Source organism: Ascaphus truei, chromosome 7 (genome assembly GCF_040206685.1).
Source record: "Ascaphus truei isolate aAscTru1 chromosome 7, aAscTru1.hap1, whole genome shotgun sequence".
NCBI lineage: Eukaryota > Metazoa > Chordata > Amphibia > Anura > Ascaphidae > Ascaphus > Ascaphus truei.
Genome location: NC_134489.1, coordinates 108,316,987 through 108,337,398, shown reverse-complemented (window position 1 = coordinate 108,337,398; position 20,412 = coordinate 108,316,987). Strand labels below are relative to the sequence as shown.

Here is a 20,412-nt window from a genome sequence, read left to right as displayed (position 1 = left end):
CCAGTAACCTCACCGGAGGTCCCCAGAACTGAGCATAGTGGGGTTTGGCTCACGTGGCCTCCCACGTACACACCCTGGAAACAAAAATCAGAGTAGGGGGGAATGCTCTGTTAACAGCAGACCCCAGGTGACTTTTCTTGAAGGCGTGAGAAGTTTCCCCCTCCCACAACTCATAACTGGGCCGCAGGAGGGGGAGCATCAGGGGTCAGGCTGCGACTTTAAGCTGAAACTGGATTTATGTGATTAAACATAAAACCGGTCATAGCTTCAAGTCCTCTTATTCGGTTTATACAATGGCCAGTGACAGTAAGAAAACTGCAGCTTGGGCAGTATACGTTTACCTTTAATGTGCGTTTGACAGTAATCCTCCAGCTGCTCTAATTATCTGGGAACCAAGCGGAGAAGAGCCAAGGCAATCCCAAAAGGAGCAGCTAACGGATTCTCCGCTGTAAGCATTACATTGAGCTCTCTAAATGTATTGATCATTTAATAGAAGGTCCTGACGTTTGTGATGAATTGAAAACTATTAAACGTGTTCCTCTCTCCCGTGTATTTCAGTATTTCCACAATGGGAGAAAAAAAAACCTCAAAACAAATTAAGTGCAACATAATTAGAGAATGTAAACCAAACTCCAAGGGGCATTTAATGTCCCGCAAGCAGATCTAAAACACTCTCACGCATTCACTACAACGCTCTCATCTGCAGTTACTCACCGTCTCACCAATTTACTTATTTTCATTTTTAGACGTATATTTCCAAAGTGAACATTAATCGGGGATGCTGATGCTCACCGCTGAACATAAACTCAAGAACAATTCAAATGAAAATGTTAAATATCTGCTTTATTCGTTTATTCATTTGTTCACATCTTCCAATGTGAATCTGATTGAAACGCCTGCTTTGTGGCTAGTTCTAGATAAAGAACATAAAGGAGCGAATGACAAGGACACAAAATGGAAAGAGTCTGACCCCTGGAAGATCACCTGGTCCTAATGAAGAAACAACAGGAGGTGGTAAGTGCACAGTTAACAGAATGCCGTTCTTTGCAATCAGAGATTGAAGGCAACTCTTGCAAAGTTCAATGGGGGAAGAAGGATTACGCAGTTTGCCCCTGATCTCCCCTCTGGCTATCACGGGATAAACAAACCTTTGCATGAACACCTTCATACGAAATCTCAGCCCCCAAGGGGCTTAAAGGAGCAATCCAAGAGCAAATCTTTCCTTTTTCCACCCAGGTGATTGAAGCAGGGGGGTCTCCGGAGCTGAACCCCATTAATTTCAGCTCTGGGGACCCCCTGCTTCCGGAGATACTTACCTGCTTATGGGGTGCTGGTAGTCGCTCCGGCTGAGCTACCTGAGGTTTAAAGCTCCCGGGCCCTGCAGGCAGATGGGAGCCTGATGACGGCACAGCGCCGCCATTACATGATACCTGCAAGGCGAGAATCTCCTGAAGCAGGGGGTGTCCGGAGCTGAAAATTAGGGGGGGGGGGGATTCAGCTCCAGAGACCCCCTGATTCAAGCCTATGTAAAATAAGAAAGAAAATAGCCCATGGAAAAATAAAGAAAATAAAACGCGCGTGCTTAGATTGCCGCTTCAAAATAACATACATTGCATTGACTAACGGAGGTCATGTAGTCGCGTAGGTTCCTGTAACCGCCTATAGAACTGCAAAACCCACTACGCCCAAGGGATTCCGTTTGTGCATTGTCTGCTCAGACTGTATGCTATCCAACAGTACTAAATACCAATATTCAGCACTGTCTGCACCCTCAGAGCAGTCGCGGTTGGTTTTTGGGGTAGGGACTTCAGTGATTGGGACAAGGCAGTTGAAATATTTTGGAGTCTCCATATATTTCTGGGTATTTTTGTTCAAGCAACAGTCTGAACCCGTAGAATCCTGCATTTGGCTTTTCCTTTCAGGGGCTATCAGGCAGAGTGGAAATGTAACACAAGCATGGTTCCAATTCAGCAACCCAGCAGTAACGGCGGTCAGGAAGCCTGCATTGTTTGGCAGAGTAGGGGGTTAATATGCATAATTAAATAAAACTGAAGAAGTTCAGTGATTTGGCGCCTTCCGTTTGTGTTTAACTGTTGTAAGCACAGCAGTATTACAAGTTAATACTTTCTTCAAATAAATTAATGAAGTGTGAAATATTCTTCTAACTTCTTTAAAATGATTTGTTCCTCTCATTACACTTAACTCTGGTAATAATAATCTGCGGGTTTACAATAAAACTTTTCCATAATCTGGAGAATACTCCCCCCCCCCCCCCCCCACAAAAAAACAAAACAAACAAACAAAAAAAACAAACACACAGCATGTGAAGTGACTTCGTACATGTCAAGCAGAACCAGGCGGCTGGAAATTAATGTCTTACTGCAGGGGGCTCAACGCCAGTCCTCAAGACTCCTCGCTAGGTCAGGTTTTCAGGATATCCCTGCTTCAGCGCAGGTGGCTCAGTCAAAGACAGCCACCTGTGCTGAAGCAGGGATATCCTGAAACCCTGACCTGTTGAGGGGTCTTGAGGACTGGGGTTGAGCCCCCCTGGCTTACTGTACAAAGTCAGCATAAACCTGGTCATTCTTGATATAAAATCAAGGACACTGGCAGATTCAAGATGGCTGCAACATCGCTATGTAGCATGAATAGAAGGAAATATTTTCTTTTATCAAAATCTGCAAACATTCACTTCAGTCAGTAAGAACGGTCAGTTTTAGTGCAAAACAGATGCTGGACCATCAAATACAAATAGATTCAACATCTCTGTGAAGAGGCCATGAACTTGTTTAATCATCGCTGTCGCTTCCAGACTCGCTCAACTGCAAATCATTTCCTGAAGGAGAGAAAGGGAGGCGGTGTCACGATTAGGTCATTAGTGAGTAAACACCACGTTTATTGAAGGCAAATAAGAGAAGATTACGCAAAAATTAGATTGAGGCTCAAAAATGACAAATCTACTTCCTACGATCGAAGATAATGAACAAAGAAATTCAATCCTGTGCGATGAACCATGCTGATTTATGAGGTATTGCACAGGTGATATCAGGACGGACACACACGGACCTTCTGTTGGACCAGTAAAGTACATGTCATCTTCCATAATATGTAGGGTTCTTTAGGGCCAGTAAGGCGATTACAAATTATAAATGTTAAGAATGTCACTTATATGATTTTCTGTGATCCCTTAAAAATGGCACAGTAGTACAAAATGGTATTCTCCTTAATAATAAACCCCACAGAAAGGCAAGAAACCCAGCTATAACTATCCCAATCGCTTCATTAACATGAAAGCGCTCTCACCAGCTGGTATACACGCTTACGTGAATGAGAGTATACGTATAATACGAGCACACTAGAGTTTAGGAGAAACAGGGAGGCAAATAAACTGAGGAACAGAAAGTAACCAACTTATCTTAGTTTTACCCCGAAACTGCATTACATTGATAACAAAAAGGCGCTCTTCTTTACTGCCTCTGAATGCGAGCTGATAAAGACGCGAGTATTTTGGGCGAGGTTAGCAAGTGTATTTACTATTTCCAGGGGCATCTGCGCACACACACACACACACACACACACACACACACACACACACACACACACACGTTATACCCCAATTAGGAGGGGATTGAGCCCAGAGTTTGATGCACTTACTTAGTGTACTCAGCATCTGCCCCCCATTATCCTGAGGCTTGCTGTGCACGCTCTCCATGCTGGCAGCAGACGGATGCAGCTGGGATAACGCCGGCATTGATGCAGATTGGGAAGATTTGTTACCCTCGTCTTCTGAATCACTGGAACTATCATCGCTGCTGGATGAGGAAGAGTTTTTCGACTCAGAAGAACTCCCTGAGCTGTTCATTTGGTCAATTACTCTGGCTTCTGCCATCAGCTCTGAGGCAATGAAAACACAACACATGGGAGAATGAAATGATGGAATAGGACAACGTGTGGAAACAAAGCGCATCGCATCGCTAAACTGCAGTCAGGCCACTCAGGGAAACCCTACCACTGTGGTGCAACACACAAAATTCACCAACATCTTTTTTAAATATCAGTCACTTGACAACAAAAAAACTGCCCGACTGCTCTGTTCAGCAAATAAATATCAGTAATATTGGTTTTCCCAGTTCAGAAACCTTAGATTTTTTTTCTGGTCAAACGGTTCCAGGAAGACAATATCGCAAAAATGTACAAGACTTCCCCCAAAGGCCGCTGCAGAAACTCCTCTGAAGTACAATTGTAAAGCACTTTGCATATATACAGACAGAACAAAGTAACGCAGAAGTGATGCATTAAACGAGAAAAACAAAAAACACAAAAAAGTGCAAGTTTTCACAACAAAAAAAGGGTGAAAATGTGCATGATGGAGCCATAGCAGACCAAAAGGCTTGCACCCTTTAACCTAGGGGTTCTTAACTCCAGTTCTCAAGACACCCCAACAGGTCAGGTTTTCAGGATACGCCTGCTTCACCACAGGTGGCTCAATCAGTGGCTCAGTCAAAGACTTCACCACCTGTGCTGAAGCAGGGATATCCTGAGTTGTTTGGGGTGGGGGGTTGAGGATTGGAGTGTAGAACCCCTGCATTTCGGTACCAATGCTCACTTACTGCTACTCTGTCACCGGGCTATCACGGTGCCACATCCTGTGTCAATGTATAATCAGTACAAGATTTGAGTCACATGACTAGCGTTTGGAGCATCCCTGTGCTGTGGGGAATACATCCCTGATCGATGACATCACACCCGGAAGCGACAGCCGGTGTATTCATAGGAGTGGGGGGGTGATGTTACAGCTGGGAGCAGGCGCTGCATCGGACCCTGGGGGCCTCCATGCTTATTCTGCATCTCTGCTTGAGTGTATTGCCTTTTAACTTTATAAAGCAACTTTGCATTATTTTTTTGCTTTTCTCGTTTTATGTTTGGGATCTTTCCTCCCACCCCCCTCCCCCTCATTTCAAATGACTGCTGAGGGTGACAAGATCCATCTACAAGTTGGTCACTTTAACAACCCCACTGCCGGTTTTCCTCACGCAACACGCGAGTGAGATACTCATCACCTGGTCTATGATAATATAAATTATTTAAACAGCGTTACATACGGTATTATACACCGTTTTTATTCAATATCGTCTCAGACTTGGAAAGCCTCACCCTGGAGGCGCCGCCCTATTTCTAAGGACTGTATTTTTTACTATTCATCACTTTCTACAGTTGGTTCATATAAACGAGTATTTGCGCGCGATTCTTTTTGTTTTCTAATTAGTACAAGCCATAGTAATAGCAATGTGGTATATTGGCTGCACATTAAGCATCCAGCTCTGCACCCCTTTCTTTACATAGACTTCAATAAGGAAAAAGTCTCTGACTTTCGGAGTCCGTGATAAATATTTCACGAGATTATCCCGTTAGCATTCATCAGACTCCACCTTTTTTTAATCTCCATTTCTGTGTAATTTCTATTCGGAAGGTACCCAAATGAACTATGTAATGTGGAAACACTGTACCCCTCTCAATATCATCCAGGGGGGAAGTTGGGGACATTTTTTCCGTAGGGGGAGACATTTTTTCCGTAGGGGGAGAGTTTTTGCCACTTGTCGGAGTCTTGCTTGCATTGCGCATCTGCTGCTGTTGCTGCTCTATGCGGGACTGAACCCTGCTGCTCCCCTCCGCTCTGCAAGGAGAGAAGTGCAAACTCACAACCAAGGTCACCAAACCCTCACCTGCTGCCAATAAAAAAAATGAGCAGGGCACATGCATGATCCCAGCAATGCCAACTCATTTCCCCCCCCCCCCCCCCCACATATTGAATAGGAATAAGGCAGCCACGTGTAGAGAGGTTCTAGATCAGGTCATGCCATTGTTTCAAGGCCGATTTGCATCTAAAAACAGAAGATCTGTTTGGGGTAGTCCCATGGAGTTCCCAACTTAAAAGTAGGGAGGCGATTTGTTATAAACTATGATATAGCTCTATATCCTCTGACAGGTGCAGTTGTTGGTAGCAATGTTTATGCCCTCTTATGCCCACTTGGTCCTTGGGTGTGGCCCAATTGTCTGGATTTTATCCCTGTTGCTGATAATACATATTAATCCCATATGGTTTTGGGTTTAAGATCTGTCCCTGATGAATGGAATTGACAGAGTTATGAGATGGAACCTTTGAAATCGGCATTCTCCATGTGTAATCTTAGAATGAAGTATAAAAGGTGATGGTTGAGCCTGGCTTTGTATTTGGACAGACTCGCCCCGTTGGGGTGCTGTAGAACATTTATATATAAAGGGGCCAGCGGACTCTGCCGGAAAGCCTGTGGACACAGGGCCACGCTGTATCACATATTGAGGACATGTCCACAAGTTACTCCTTGCTGGGTGAAAATGAAAGAACAGATACAAACACGCTACGGCCCCAGTGTCAGCTCCTGCACGCGTGCCTGGCGTGGCAGGGGCGCTGCCATGACGTCACGCGGCTGGTTCGCCCTCATTGGCTGAACCGCCGCGACGTGGCCAATGCTCGGCCGCCGCGCCAAAAGACAAAAATCTTGTCTTTTGGGCAAGGCGGTCACGCATCGCGGCTTGTGCACGCACACACGCCGACTGGGGCCTGCCCATAGCGGGCTGTACCTTGTGTGCGGCGCGTACGCTGTAGCGCGCACCTCAGCAGCCACTGGAGACCTGGCCCTAGACTGAAATCCTGACAAAGGACCTGAGTAAACCAATCCCAGACATCCCTCCAAACTAATACATGAATCGCACACATCCTCACGGCAGCACAATGCACTAAAGCGCTTCGGTGGAAGCCCACGAATATGCCACGACTCAAATTTTCACGGAGAAGGGGAGATTTTTTTAGAAATGGAAAAACTCACTGCCACATTAAACAATTCCACAACACTCCTGGTGTTCCCAGAGGGTGCAGGGAAGTACCGTAGTCCCCTCTCGGAGGCTACAGGAACAGACCAGTAGAAGGGGTTAACCACCCCGAAACGTTGCCCCCCCCCCCCCCCCCCGCAACCCCTTCCCCGCAAGGGGTTTCCCTACCCTTTTTCCATTTTTCTGTGATTTCACGCTCCCCTCCCCAACTCCCCTCCAGGCTGTACCTGCAGCCATTTCATATATTTCATATCCCCGTTTGCCTTGACATATAGTTGCGTTATGATGTTGTGTCTTGCAATACACAACCTTTATTGATACACCATAAGTCTTCTGGTTTTCTTTTGGAGTGCTGGGAACACCAGGAGTGGTGCATAATTTGTTTAGGAGAGATTTGGGGTCTCTCCACTTGTTCCTGTGCACTAATTACATTTAAGTAGTCCATACAGTCCAGGAACGGTAGTGCTGCCTTCACCACATACTTTCTATTAAACAATTCCACGACCATGTGTGAGAAGATATGGTCCCCCTGGATAACGGCTTTCCCCGAGGACATTTTGTACATGCATTATATACGGGGTAAGCCCTGTATAAGATACGGGTCAGGTGAGGTCTGGATTACGGATTTGTATTAAGAATCTTGTTTGATCTTACTAAATGATTTACCAATTAAGTATATTCAAATGTAATTACTTTTGCCTCCCCCTCCTATAGTTTGTATCCAAATCCTTCCCATCACCCCCTTTTAATCTGTCCTCTTTGTTGGGACCCCATTCCATATAACACAACGTAATAAAAAAAATATGATTACGTTTCATCTAGACTATATGATTGGGGTGTCAAAGTAGGAATAGAGTTATATATGGATACTGTTGCTTTAAGGAAGGTATCTAGATAGTACAGTATGTATCACGCCTATTGGCGAGTAGGGCATGTAAAGACAGTATTATTCAGCTATAATGAGTAATCTTTATCACTATGGATGCTTTTAATGATTATGTACACACTAGATGTTTATTTTATGTTGTATTACGTATATTATGGATACGGTGACAGCCGCTTCTGCGCATGCGTGACCAACACCATACACTGACGTCACTTCCATTACACATTTTCGTTTCCAATGAAGGAGATTTTGTCCTATTAGAATTTACTGGGTGCCAGCAAAGAAGTTTCACTTCAAAAATAAATCCACGTACCTTGTCTTTTTCACAGAGATGTTGCTACTCAGCTTCTCCAGTCGGCATTCCCCAGTATCGTGGTTCACTATCAGGATGCATTCCTTTAAATATGGTCTCTTGGAGCCTTTAAAAACAGTGACCGGTGCAGTTGATCCCTAAAATAAAGGGTAAATTAACTGGAATTCAGTGAAAGCAACTTTGTGACTCAGAATGTTTTACGCTATATTGAAACCTAGTAAAACAAAAACCTCCTCCACCAAAACAAACAAAGCAACACAACAGAAACTGAAACTATGCAACAAATCTAATGTAATCTTTTAAAAATTGTGTTTAATTGGGGGAAAAAAAGGGAGATGCAGCACAAATTTCTTGAAAGTGCAGTTATAAAAACTATAAATCTATTTGTGTACATATAAAATTACTTTGTTATAATGAAGGTGAATTGTCCTTGTAACAAGGTGTGCGACAGTGCGTGTGAAACGCTACAGATAACATTCAAATAATGCCTTCCACGTGGCAGTAAAGGTGATGGACTCACCTCTAGATTTGGCAGTGTGATCATCACTGTTTCTCCTTTCCCAACTTCAAGTTCTCCTTCGCAAGATGTATCAATGGAGGCTGGTTTGAAGTCATCTAAAAAAAATAAATTCACGTTTTTAAAGCCCCGTGCTCATTTCCATTACAGTACAACAGACTCATAATTATCACAGGGAAATTATCCAGAAGAGTGACAATTTTCTTCCGGTACTTGTGCCATCGTGTTCAGGGGACTCAGAAGCTCCTGTAATGTAATTCATTTGACGTCACAAGTTACTAACAATGCTGCAGCAAACAGATTTAAGATTGCCGTGGAGTGTATCACACGGCTGAGATTCCCGTAAACGTATTGCATTTCTACCGACAGACTACCTATTTAAGCAGAATGGCACGTTGTGACGACACACGTCTTCACACAGGTTCTGTGAGAATGGAGGTTCCTACCAGGGATGCGTTTCCCACATTTGGGTGTCCACAGCCAGAATCGCAAAACCAAATGGTGAAGATTACGGCTTCATATGCTAGAAATGAAACTGCGGGTTCCCTTGTCCAATTATGTACAATTACAGAGACTTTTTTTGTAGACGACATGATCTTAACTCGCAGAAACAATTAGTTTAGGGCATCGCACACAACAATTTCAATAAAAGTGTCTGGGTTACGGGACAGCCCATGCTTCTAATCTTCCTATTCCAAGTGTCAACTCCCAATTCTGATGTTTAATCAAAATATTAGTGGGGTAATTCTGGACGTATTCTGCTCACACGTGGTGTTCATAAGGATTGCTGCTACATACTGTATGAAAACTCGCACTAACATGCCTATATTGACCTTGTACCCAGGGTGCAAAATGTCTGTAAATTAACCGATAGAAAATAAGCCTACAAACGTCAGGCAATGCTCCAAATTGTTAATCATATTATTCATTAAAGTTTACTAAACAAATTAAATAGAGAAAGTAGTGTACAGTATGTACATATGAGATGTGTTTGTTCTGCACAAATGTTTGACATTGATATAATGAGAGCAGATCCGGTTTATCTGCAAGCAGAATTTATTCTGCAGCACGCTTCCACAAGCAATAAGGTACGGCGCTTGTGAAGTTTGCGCCTATATTTGGCACCGTTAAAGTGTGTTAGAATGAAGTTATTTTCGGGACTACTGGCCATGTATACCTTTTCAAAATTAGCCCTGTTGAAAAGTAAAACACAGCTGTTTCCATGATATAGTGTTACTTCTGCAGAGCTCAGGTACCCAGAGTACACAATCATTATGAGAAAAAGGACGGAGGGGGAGAAAACAGGTTAGCAACATGTGCGGATAAACACCCCGAGCTTTCCCAACGCTAATAGCTCAAGTTACTTCTTAGTAATTACTTGCTGCACTCCGACATCTGCCACTTTCTATTCCTATTACAGTCATCCTACTAAACACACACAGACCAGTCACCATACAGGGGGAGTAGCCGCTAGAATGAGAGCAGTACAAGAACTGCCGAGGTTAACATGTGGGCTAAACAAGATCCAGCCATTGATACAGGCAGTAAAGGCTCTGAAAGAGCCAGTCATCTTATATTTACATACAGTAACCACAAGATTTCCTCTGTACTTTTATATTTCCCTCTACATACACGCCAAAATATGTGCAAGCGCCTTTCAGTTACAGGTAAATCAAGTATTACATTGCACAAAGTAACAAAGCATAATTATTATTGATTTCCCCCCCCCCCCTATACTGTCCCCAGTGTATGTGCAGTACTCTCCCCCCCATCATACTGTCCCCAGCGTAGGTGCGGTACTCCCACCCCCACCAATACAGTCCCCGGTGTCGTTGCGGTACTCCCCCCCCCCCCCATACTGTCCCCAGTGTCGGTGTGGTTCTCTCCCCATACTTCCCCCATTATAGTCGCAGTGCATCCCCTTATACTGCCACCAATATAGGTCCAGCACTCTTTCCCCCTACCCATACTACCCCTGGTATATGTGCAGTGCTCCTCCCATACTGTCCCCAGTGTAGGTGCGGTGCTGCCCCCCATACTGTCACCAGTGTAGGTGCAGTACTCTCCCCCCATACTGTGCCCAGTGAAGATGCATTGCTCCTCTCCCATACTGTCCCGAATGTAGATGCGGTGCTCCCCCCATACTGTCCCCAACGTAGATGCGGTGCTCCCCCCCATACTGTCCCCAGTGTATATGCGGTGCTCCCCCCAATCCTGTCCCCAGTGTATATGCAGTACTATCCCCAGTGTAGGTGCGGTGCTCTCCCCTCCCATACTGTCCCCAGTGTAGGTGCGGTGCTCCCCTCCCATACTGCCCCCGGTGTAGGTGCGGTGCTCCCCTCCCATACTGTCCCCGGTGTAGGTGCGGTACTCCCCCCCCCATACTGTCCCCGGTGTAGGTGCGGTACTCCCCCCCCCATACTGTCCCCGGTGTAGGTGCGGTACTCCCCCCCCCCATACTGTCCCCGGTGTAGGTGCGGTACTCCCCCCCATACTGTCCCCGGTGTAGGTGCGGTACTCCCCCCCCATACTGTCCCCGGTGTAGGTGCAGTGCCCCCCTCCCCATACTATCCCAAGTGTAGGTGCGGTGCTTCCCCCCCCATACTGTCCCCGGTGTAGGTGCAGTACCCCCCCCCCATACTGTCCCCGGTGTAGGTGCAGTACTCCCCCCACCCATGCTGTCCCCAGTGTAGGTGCGGTACTCCCCCCACCCCTATACTGTCCCCGGTGTAGGTGCGGTGCTCCCCCCCATACTGTCCCCAGTGTAGGTGTGGTGCTCTCCCCATACTTCACCCAGTATCGTCGCAGTGCACCCCCCTCATACTGCCACCAATATAGGTGCAGCAGTCTTCCCCCCCCCCCAACCCATACTGCCCGTGGTATATGTGCAGTGCCCCCCCCCCATACTGTCCCCAGTGTAGGTGCAGTTCTCGTCCCCCATACTGTTCCCAGTGTAGGTGCAGTACTCCCCCCAATGTACGTGCGGTGCTCCCCGCCCATACTTTCCCCAATGTAGGTGCAGTACTCGCCCCCCATACTGTCCCCAATGTAGGTGCAGTACTCGCCCCCATACTGTCCCCAATGTAGGTGCAGTACTCGCCCCCCATACTGTTCCCAGTGTAGGTGCAGTACTCGCCCCCCTTACTGTTCCCAGTGTAGGTGCAGTACTCGCCCCCCAAAATGTTCCCAGTGTAGGTGCAGTACTCGCCCCCAATACTGTTCCCGGTGTAGGTGCGGTACTCCCCCCCATACTGTCCCCGGTGTAGGTGCAGTGCTCCCCTCCCCATACAATCCCAAGTGTAGGTGCGGTGCTTCCCCCCCCATGCTGTCCCCGGTGTAGGTGCAGTACTGTCCCCGGTGAAGGTGCAGTACTCCCCCCCCCCCCATACTGTCCCCAGTGTAGGTGCGGTACTCCCCCCCCCCATACTGTCCCTGGTGTAGGTGCGGTGCTCCCCCCCATACTGTCCCCAGTGTAGGTGTGGTGCTCTCCCCATACTTCCCCCAGTATTGTCGCAGTGCACCCCCCTCATACTGCCAATATAGGTGCAGCAGTCTTCCCCCCCCAACCCATACTGCCCGTGGTATATGTGCAGTGCCCCCCCCATACTGTTCCCAGTGAAGGTGCAGTACTCGCCCCCCATACTGTTCCCAGTGTAGGTGTGATACTCCCCCCACTTATCTGAGATCAAACTCAGAAAGACTGTTCATAGTCCCAAGGTTCAGCAAAGTATCCGGCCGCTCCTCCTCCTCTTACCGTGCACCCCAAAACTGGAACAACCTACCAGAGACTCTCACATCCACCACCAGTTTAAGTTATTTCAAAACTAAAGCGGTCTCACATTTTAATCTGGTCTGTAACTGTTACATAAGCCTATAATATATATATAATCTTTAACTGTGCATGCAACGTATTGTATATAATATATACCCTGCTCATTTATGTAACTGTATTTGTAAACATGTATTATTTGTCATAACTCTGTGCCCAGGACATACTTGAAACTAGTGGTAACGTTCAATAAAACATTTTATAAATAAATGTAAGTGCGGTGCTACCCTCCCATACTGTCCCCAGTGTAGGTGCTGTGCTCCCTCACCATACTGTCCCTAGTGTAGATGCTCCCTTCCCATACTGTCCCCTCCCATACTGTCCCCAGTGTAGGTGCGGTGCTCTCCCCTCCCATACTGTCCCCAGTGTAGGTGCGGTGCTCCCCTCCCATACTGTCCCCGGTGTAGGTGCGGTGCTCCCCTCCCATACTGTCCCCGGTGTAGGTGCGGTGCTCCCCTCCCATACTGTCCCCGGTGTAGGTGCAGTGCTCTCCCCTCCCATACTGTCCCCGGTGTAGGTGCGGTGCTCCCCTCCCATACTGTCCCCGGTGTAGGTGCGGTGCTCCCCTCCCATACTGTCCCCGGTGTAGGTGCGGTGCTCCCCTCCCATACTGTCCCCGGTGTAGGTGCGGTGCTCCCCCCCTCACATCGGATAGTGTGGAACCCGCTCTTCGGCTGCTTCTCGAAGCTCTCCCCGAGCTTCAGGACCCGCTCCTTCGTGTCAAACAGGGAACAGGCCGCACCGTTCATCCTGCCGGCCCGAGGCAAGCAGAGCGGAGCCGGCCTCCCACCATCTGTCCGCGGCCCTCACCCCCAGCCAACCAGTGACGCGAGGCTCGGCCAGCCAATGGGAGGCCAGCGAGACTACCCGGGGCGCCCGCTCATTGGTTAGTCCGCGCACTTAAATCTCTGATTGGCTAAAGGTGTGATGACGTCCCTCACTGCCCCTGCCCCCACAGCCGGTTGCTGGGAAGAAGACGGTTCTATGCAAATATACCCCGCCCCCTCCGCCATGTTTGTGACGTAGAAGCTGGGGTTGCTGACGTCGCTAGAGTAATTCTCGGCGCGCGCCGCGGCCCAGTCAGGAGAACAAGGCCTGGCTGGAGTTGTTGTCGGTTGCTAGGCAATTAGCCGTTAGTAGCGCTGCCCGCCGCAGTCTCGTGCGCGGGATCGGAGTGTCGGGGTGAGTGAGTGTCCCCTCATATACCGCCCATAGCGATGTATACAGGGAGAGGGAAGGCGGAGCATTAATAGCTGTGCTGCCAGAATGAGCTAGGAACACATTGTGGTGCAATATACGCACACCAGAGCGCAATAATAACCCAGATATAATAACAAGCAGAGCGGTATAATAACGCGCAGAACGGTATAATAACACGCAGAGCGGTATAATAACGCGCAGAACGGTATAATAATACGCAGAGCGGTATAATAATGCGCAGAGCGGTATAATAACGTGCAGAGTAGTATAATAATACAGATATAATGACACGCAGAGCGGTATAATAACACGCAGATTACTATAATAACACAGAGATATAATAACAGAGCGATATAATAACACAGAGCAGTATAATAACACGCAGAGCAGTATAATAACACCGAGATATAATAACACACAGAGCAGTATAATAACACAGAGCAGTATAATAACACAGAGCAGTATAATAAAACAGAGCGATATAATAACACGCAGAGCTGTATAATAACATGGAGTGATATCCTAACACTGAGATATAATATCGCGCAGAGCGGTATAATAACACTGAGAGATATAATAACGCACAGAGGGGTATAATAACACAGAGCAGTATAATAACACAGAGCAGTATAATAACACAGAGCGATATAATAACACGCAGAGCGGTATAATAACATGGAGTGATATCCTAACACTGAGATATAATATCGCGCAGAGCGGTATAATAACACTGAGAGATATAATAACACACAGAGCAGTATAATAACACAGAGCAGTATAATAACACAGAGCGATATAATAACACGCAGAGCGGTATAATAACATGGAGTGATATCCTAACACTGAGATATAATATCGCGCAGAGCGGTATAATAAGACAGAGCGGTATAATAACACTGAGAGATATAATAACGCACAGACCGGTATAATAACACTGAGATATAATAACATGCAGAGCGGTATAATAACATGGAGTGATATCCTAACACTGAGATATAATATCGCGCAGAGCGGTATAATAACACAGAGCGGTATAATAACACTGAGAGATATAATAACGCACAGAGCGGTATAATAACACTGAGATATAATATCGCGCAGAGCGGTATAATAACACTGAGAGATATAATAACACACAGAGCGGTATAATAACGTGGAGTGATATCCTAACACAGATATATCGCGCAGAGCGGTATAATAACACTGAGATATAATATCGCGCAGAGCGGTATAATAACACTGAGAGATATAATAACGCACAGAGCGGTATAATAACACTGAGATATAATATCGCGCAGAGCGGTATAATAACACTGAGAGATATAATAACGCACAGAGCGGTATAATAACGTGGAGTGATATACTAACACAGATATAATAATGTGCAGAGCGGTATAATAACACAGAGATATAATAACACAGAGCGGTATAATAACATGGAGTGATATCCTAACACTGAGATATAATATCGCGCAGAGCGGTATAATAACACTGAGAGATATAATAACGCACAGAGCGGTATAATAACACTGAGATATAATAACACGCAGAGCGGTATAATAACACTGAGATATAATATCGCGCAGAGCCGTATAATAAGACTGAGATATAATATCGCGCAGAGCGGTATAATAACACTGAGATATAATATCGCGCAGAGCGGTATAATAACACTGAGATATAATATCGCGCAGAGCGGTATAATAACACTGAGATATAATAACACGCAGAGCGGTATAATAACACTGAGAGATATAACGCGCAGAGCGGTATAATAACACAGAGATATAATAACACGCAGAGCGTTATAATAACACTGAGAGATATAATAACACGCAGAGCGGTATAATAACACTGAGAGAAATAATAACGCACAGAGCGGTATAATAACGTGGAGTGATATCCTAACACAGAGATATAATAACATGCAGAGCGGTATAATAACACTGAGAGATATAACGCGAGTAGAGCGGTATAATAACGTGGAGAGATATAATAACGTGCAAAGCTGTATAATAACAAGCAGGGCGGTATAATAACACAAAGTGATATATAGTAACACGCAAATATATTTAATAACACAGAGCGGTATAATAACACAGAGCGATATAATAACATGCAGAGAGGTATAATAACATGCAAAGCTGTATAATAACACGCAGAGCAGTATAATAACACAGAGCAGTATAATAACACACAGAGAGGTATAATAACATGCAAAGCTGTATAATAACCCACAGAGCAGTATAATAACCCACAGAGCAGTATAATTTTATTTATTTATAAAATATTTTACCAGGAAGTAATACATTGAGAGTTACCTCTCGTTTTCAAGTATGTCCTGGGCACAGAGTAAAACAAAATAATACATGGTTACAAATACAGTTACATAAGTGAACAGGGTATCTACTATATATTTCTCAAACAGTCATATGTTTCTATGTCTGTATGTGTCTCCCTGTGTCCCTCCCTGTGTCCCTAGCGGCAATCCCATTGGACCTTGGGCCAGGCCAATGAGATTGTTCCCTTGGCCCGCCCGCCCCTGCACACCTCTCATTGGCCTGAGGCGGAGTGACGGGCCAAAGGAGAGACACACACACTCACTCACTCTCCTCGGATCTGCGCCAGTCCCACTCTCCACCACCTCTCACTCCCGTCGTGTGTGTGTGTGTGTGTGTGTTTGTGTGTGCCCCCCTCACTGCAAACCCTCCGCCCCCCCTCACCACAAACCCCCCGCCCCCCCTCACCGCAAACCCCCCGCCCCCCCTCACCGCAAACCCCCCCTCACCGCAAACCCCCCGCCCCCCCTTACAGCAAACCTCAGCCTCCCCGGCGCCAAGCCTCCTCCACCTCACCTCTCACACGCCGCCAGCAAAACTCCCGCCGCCAGCAAAACTCCCGCCGCCTCTCACACGCCGCCGCCTGCCCACTCAGCTCTTCTCATAGCGGCCCCGTCTTACCGCCGGGGGCGCCAGCAAGCAGTTAACCCCCCCCCCGCGGCCGAGCCGGGAGCACCAGGGGCGCAAGGAGGTAACCTCCCCCCCCCCCCACCACACACAACCCCCCCCCCCCCCCGCGGCCGGGAGCACCGGGTGGCGCAAGGAGGTAACCCCCCTCACACCCCACCGTGGCCGAGCTGGGAGCACCGGGTGGCGCAAGGATGTAACCTCCCCCCCCCCCACAACCCCCCCTCCCCCTCACAACCCCCCCTCCCCCCCCCCACAACCCCCCCTCCCCCCCACAACCCCCCCCCCCCAGCGGCCGGGAGCACCGGGTGGCGCAAGGAGGTAACCTAATCTCCCCCCGCCCCGCGGCTGGGAGCACCGGGTGGCACAAGGAGGTAACCTCCCCCCCCCACAACCCCTCCACACAACCCCCCCCACACACACAACCCCCCCCCACACACACAACCCCACACACACACACAACCCCCCCCCACACACACACCCCCCCCCACACACACAACCCCCCCCACACACACAACCCCCCCACACACACACAACCCACCCCCCCACACAACCCACCCACACACACACAACCCCCCCCACACACACAACCCCACACAAACCCCCCACACACACACACACAACCCCCCCCCACACACACAACCCCCCCCCCCCCCCCGCAGCCGGGAGCACCGACTGGCGCAAGGAGGTACACACACACACACACTGAATGGCGCACGCACACACACCCTGACTGACACACACACACACACTCACTGGCGCACACACAAGCACTGACTGACTGCCACGCACAAACACACGACCCCTTACTGATGCACACACACACAGTGACTGACGTGCACACACACACACACACTCACCGGCTGGCTGCCACGCGCACGCACACACCCCATGACTGACGCAACCACACACCCCATGACTGACGCAACCACACACCCCCTGACTGACGCACGCACACACCCCCTGACTGACGCACGCACACACACCCTGACTGACGCACACACACACACACACACTGACTGACACGTACACACACACACTGACTGACACGCACACACACACACTGACTGGCACACACACACACTGACACACACACTGACACACACACAGACTCACTGACTCACTGACGCACGCAAACACTGACTGACGCACACGCACACACTGACTGAGGCACACACACACTGACTGCCTGACACACACTGAATGGCGCCCGCGCACACACACTGACGCGCATACACACACCCTGACTAACGCACACACCTGAGACACACATACTGACTGACGCACACACACACACACCGACTGCCTGCCACGCGCACGCACACACCCCATGACTGACGCACGCACACACCCCATGACTGACGCACGCACACACCCCCTGACTGACGCACACACACCCTGACTGACGCACGCACACACACCCTGACTGACGCACGCACACACCCCCTGACTGACGCACGCACACACCCCCTGACTGACGCACGCACACACACGCTGACTGACGCACGCACACACACCCTGACTGACGCACGCACACACCCTGACTGACGCACGCACACACACCCTGACTGACGCACGCACACACACCCTGACTGACGCACGCACACACACCCTGACTGACGCACGCACACACACCCTGACTGACGCACGCACACACACCCTGACTGACGCACGCACACACACCCTGACTGACGCACGCACACACACCCTGACTGACGCACGCACACACACCCTGACTGACGCACGCACACACACCCTGACTGACGCACGCACACACACTTTGACTGACGCACTCACATATACCCTGACTGACGCACGCACACACACACACACACACACACACTGACTGACGCACGCACACACACACACACACACACACACTCACTGACGCGCACACGCACACACACACTGACTGAGGCACACACGCACGCACACACTGACTGTGTGTGTGTGTGCGTCACTCAGTCTGTGTGTGTGTGTGTTTGTGTTTCTGCGTCAGACTCACTGACGCGCGCGCACACACACACACTGACTGACTGACGCATACACAATGACTGACGCACTCACACTGCATGAAGCTGTAAAGGGGGACAAAAAGAGCTGTAAAGGAGGGAGGGGGGGGGGACTGGATTGATGTGAATGGGGGACAAACAGAGAGAGGGGGAAGGAGAGAGGAGACAGAGAGGAGCGGGAACATTACATCCCGGGCAACGCCGGGTCTCTCAGCTAGTACATTATATACAAGACATTGCATGCACAGTTAAAGAAAATATATATTATGAGCGTATGAAACAGTTACAGACCAGGTTAAAATGTGAGACAGCCTTAGATTTGAAAGAACTTAAGCTGGTGGTGGATATGAGAGTCTCTGGTAGGTTGTTCCAGTTTTGGGGTGCACGGAAGGAGAAGGAGGAACGTCCGGATACTTTGTTGAGTCTTGGGACCATGAATAGTCTTTTGGAGTCTGATCTCAGGTGATAGGTACTGCATGTGGTAGGGGTGAGGAGCTTGTTCAGGTAGCTGGGTAGCTTGCCCAGAAAGTATTTGAGGGGGAGACAGGAAAGGTGAACTTTGCGCCTAGACTCTAGTGATGACCAATCTAGTTCTTTGAGCATTTCGCAGTGATGTGTGTTGTAGTTGCATTGGAGAACAAAACGACAAATTGAATTGTAGAGGGTGTCAAGTTTGCTAAGGTGGGTTTGAGGAGCCGAGCCATATACTATGTCTCCATAGTCAATAATTGGCATTAGCATCTGCTGTGCAATACGCTTTCTGACCAGGAGACTTAGGGAGGATTTATTCCTGTAAAGTACCCCTAGTTTGGCATAGGTCTTGGTTGTCAGGGTATCAATGTGCATCCCGAATGTTAAGTGGGAGTCAAACCATAAGCACAGGTATTTAAAACTAGTGACAGGTGTTAGGGTGGTGTTAGCGTTGGTTCTAATCAGGAGCTCAGTCACTGGAAGCTTTACAAATTTAGTCTTGGTCCCAAATACCATTGTTACAGTCTTGTCAGTGTTTAAAAACAGTTTGTTTTGGGAAATCCAGTTTTCGAGTCTCAAAAAGTCAGACTGAAGTATGTGTTGAAGGTCAGAGAGGCTATGGCTGTGTGCATACAGGATTGTGTCATCTGCATACATGTGTATTGAGGCTTCCTGGCAAGCTGTGGGAAGATCTTTAATGAACACAGAGAAAAGTAGGGGCCCCAGAACAGAGCCTTGCGGGACACCACAGGTGATATCCAGGGGGTTGGAGTTAGAGCCTGAGATGGACACATGTTGGGATCTTCCTGATAGGTAGGACTGAAACCAGTTTAAAGCATGTTTCCCTATTCCAGAGCTCTGGAGTTTGTTAAGCAGGATAACATGATCAACTGTGTCAAAAGCCTTTGCAAAATCTAGGAATACTGCACCAGTGAGTTGTCCCCGTTCCATTCCACACTAGATTTCATTGCAAACTTTTAGCAGGGTAGTTACGGTGGAGTGTTTGGGACGAAACCCAGACTGGAATTGGCTAGGGAAATTTGTCTTGGTGTAGAAATCGCTTAATTGGGAGTGGACACATTTTTCCATAACTTTGGATAGAATTGGGAAAAGTGAGATTGGCCTGTAGTTTGAGACAGAGTTTTTGTCCCCACTTTTGAAGATTGGGACAACTCTGGCAGTTTTCCAGGTCTTAGGGATATGGCCTGCAGACAGGATAGAGTTGACTATGGACGCAATTGGTTTGGCAATGGCTGGGGCTAGATTGTAGTAAGTCGGGTCCACATTGGCTGCTTAGTTTTAGTTTGAGGAGCGCTTGTGTAATCTCCTCTTCAGATACTGGGCTAAA

At 48.0% G+C, this 20,412-nt stretch overlaps 2 protein-coding genes across 2 annotated transcripts in view; one reads left to right on the top strand and one right to left on the bottom strand.

Moving 5' to 3' along the window:
• Positions 1–822: 822 nt before the first annotated feature.
• On the bottom strand, positions 823–13,296 carry EAF2 (ELL associated factor 2). Its single transcript, XM_075609877.1, has 6 exons — positions 13,062–13,296; positions 8,590–8,684; positions 8,070–8,206; positions 5,508–5,674; positions 3,655–3,894; positions 823–2,836 (listed from the first exon to the last, which is right to left on the bottom strand). The coding sequence occupies exons 1-6, from the start codon at positions 13,162–13,164 to the stop codon at positions 2,790–2,792; spliced, it is 789 nt and encodes a 262-aa protein (XP_075465992.1). The 5' UTR covers positions 13,165–13,296; the 3' UTR covers positions 823–2,789.
• A 132-nt stretch (positions 13,297–13,428) lies between these two features.
• Positions 13,429–20,412, top strand: part of IQCB1 (IQ motif containing B1) — a 36,725-nt gene continuing 29,741 nt past the window's right edge. Inside the window, exon 1 of the mRNA XM_075609876.1 lies at positions 13,429–13,597. The gene's annotated coding sequence lies outside the window, so the exon portion shown is untranslated. The remainder of the gene's footprint in view (positions 13,598–20,412) is intronic.

Excerpts from the sequence above, each read along its gene's own strand:
- EAF2 (XM_075609877.1), bottom strand. The coding sequence starts at position 13,164 with ATGAACGGTGCGGCCTGTTCCCTGTTTGACACGAAGGAGCGGGTCCTG. Across the intron at positions 3,895-5,507 it reads CCTGGATGATATTGAGAGGG|AGCTGATGGCAGAAGCCAGA; the intron begins GTACAGTGTTTC and ends TCATTGCCTCAG. Across the intron at positions 2,837-3,654 it reads GCAGATGCTGAGTACACTAA|GAAATGATTTGCAGTTGAGC; the intron begins GTAAGTGCATCA and ends TCTCTCCTTCAG.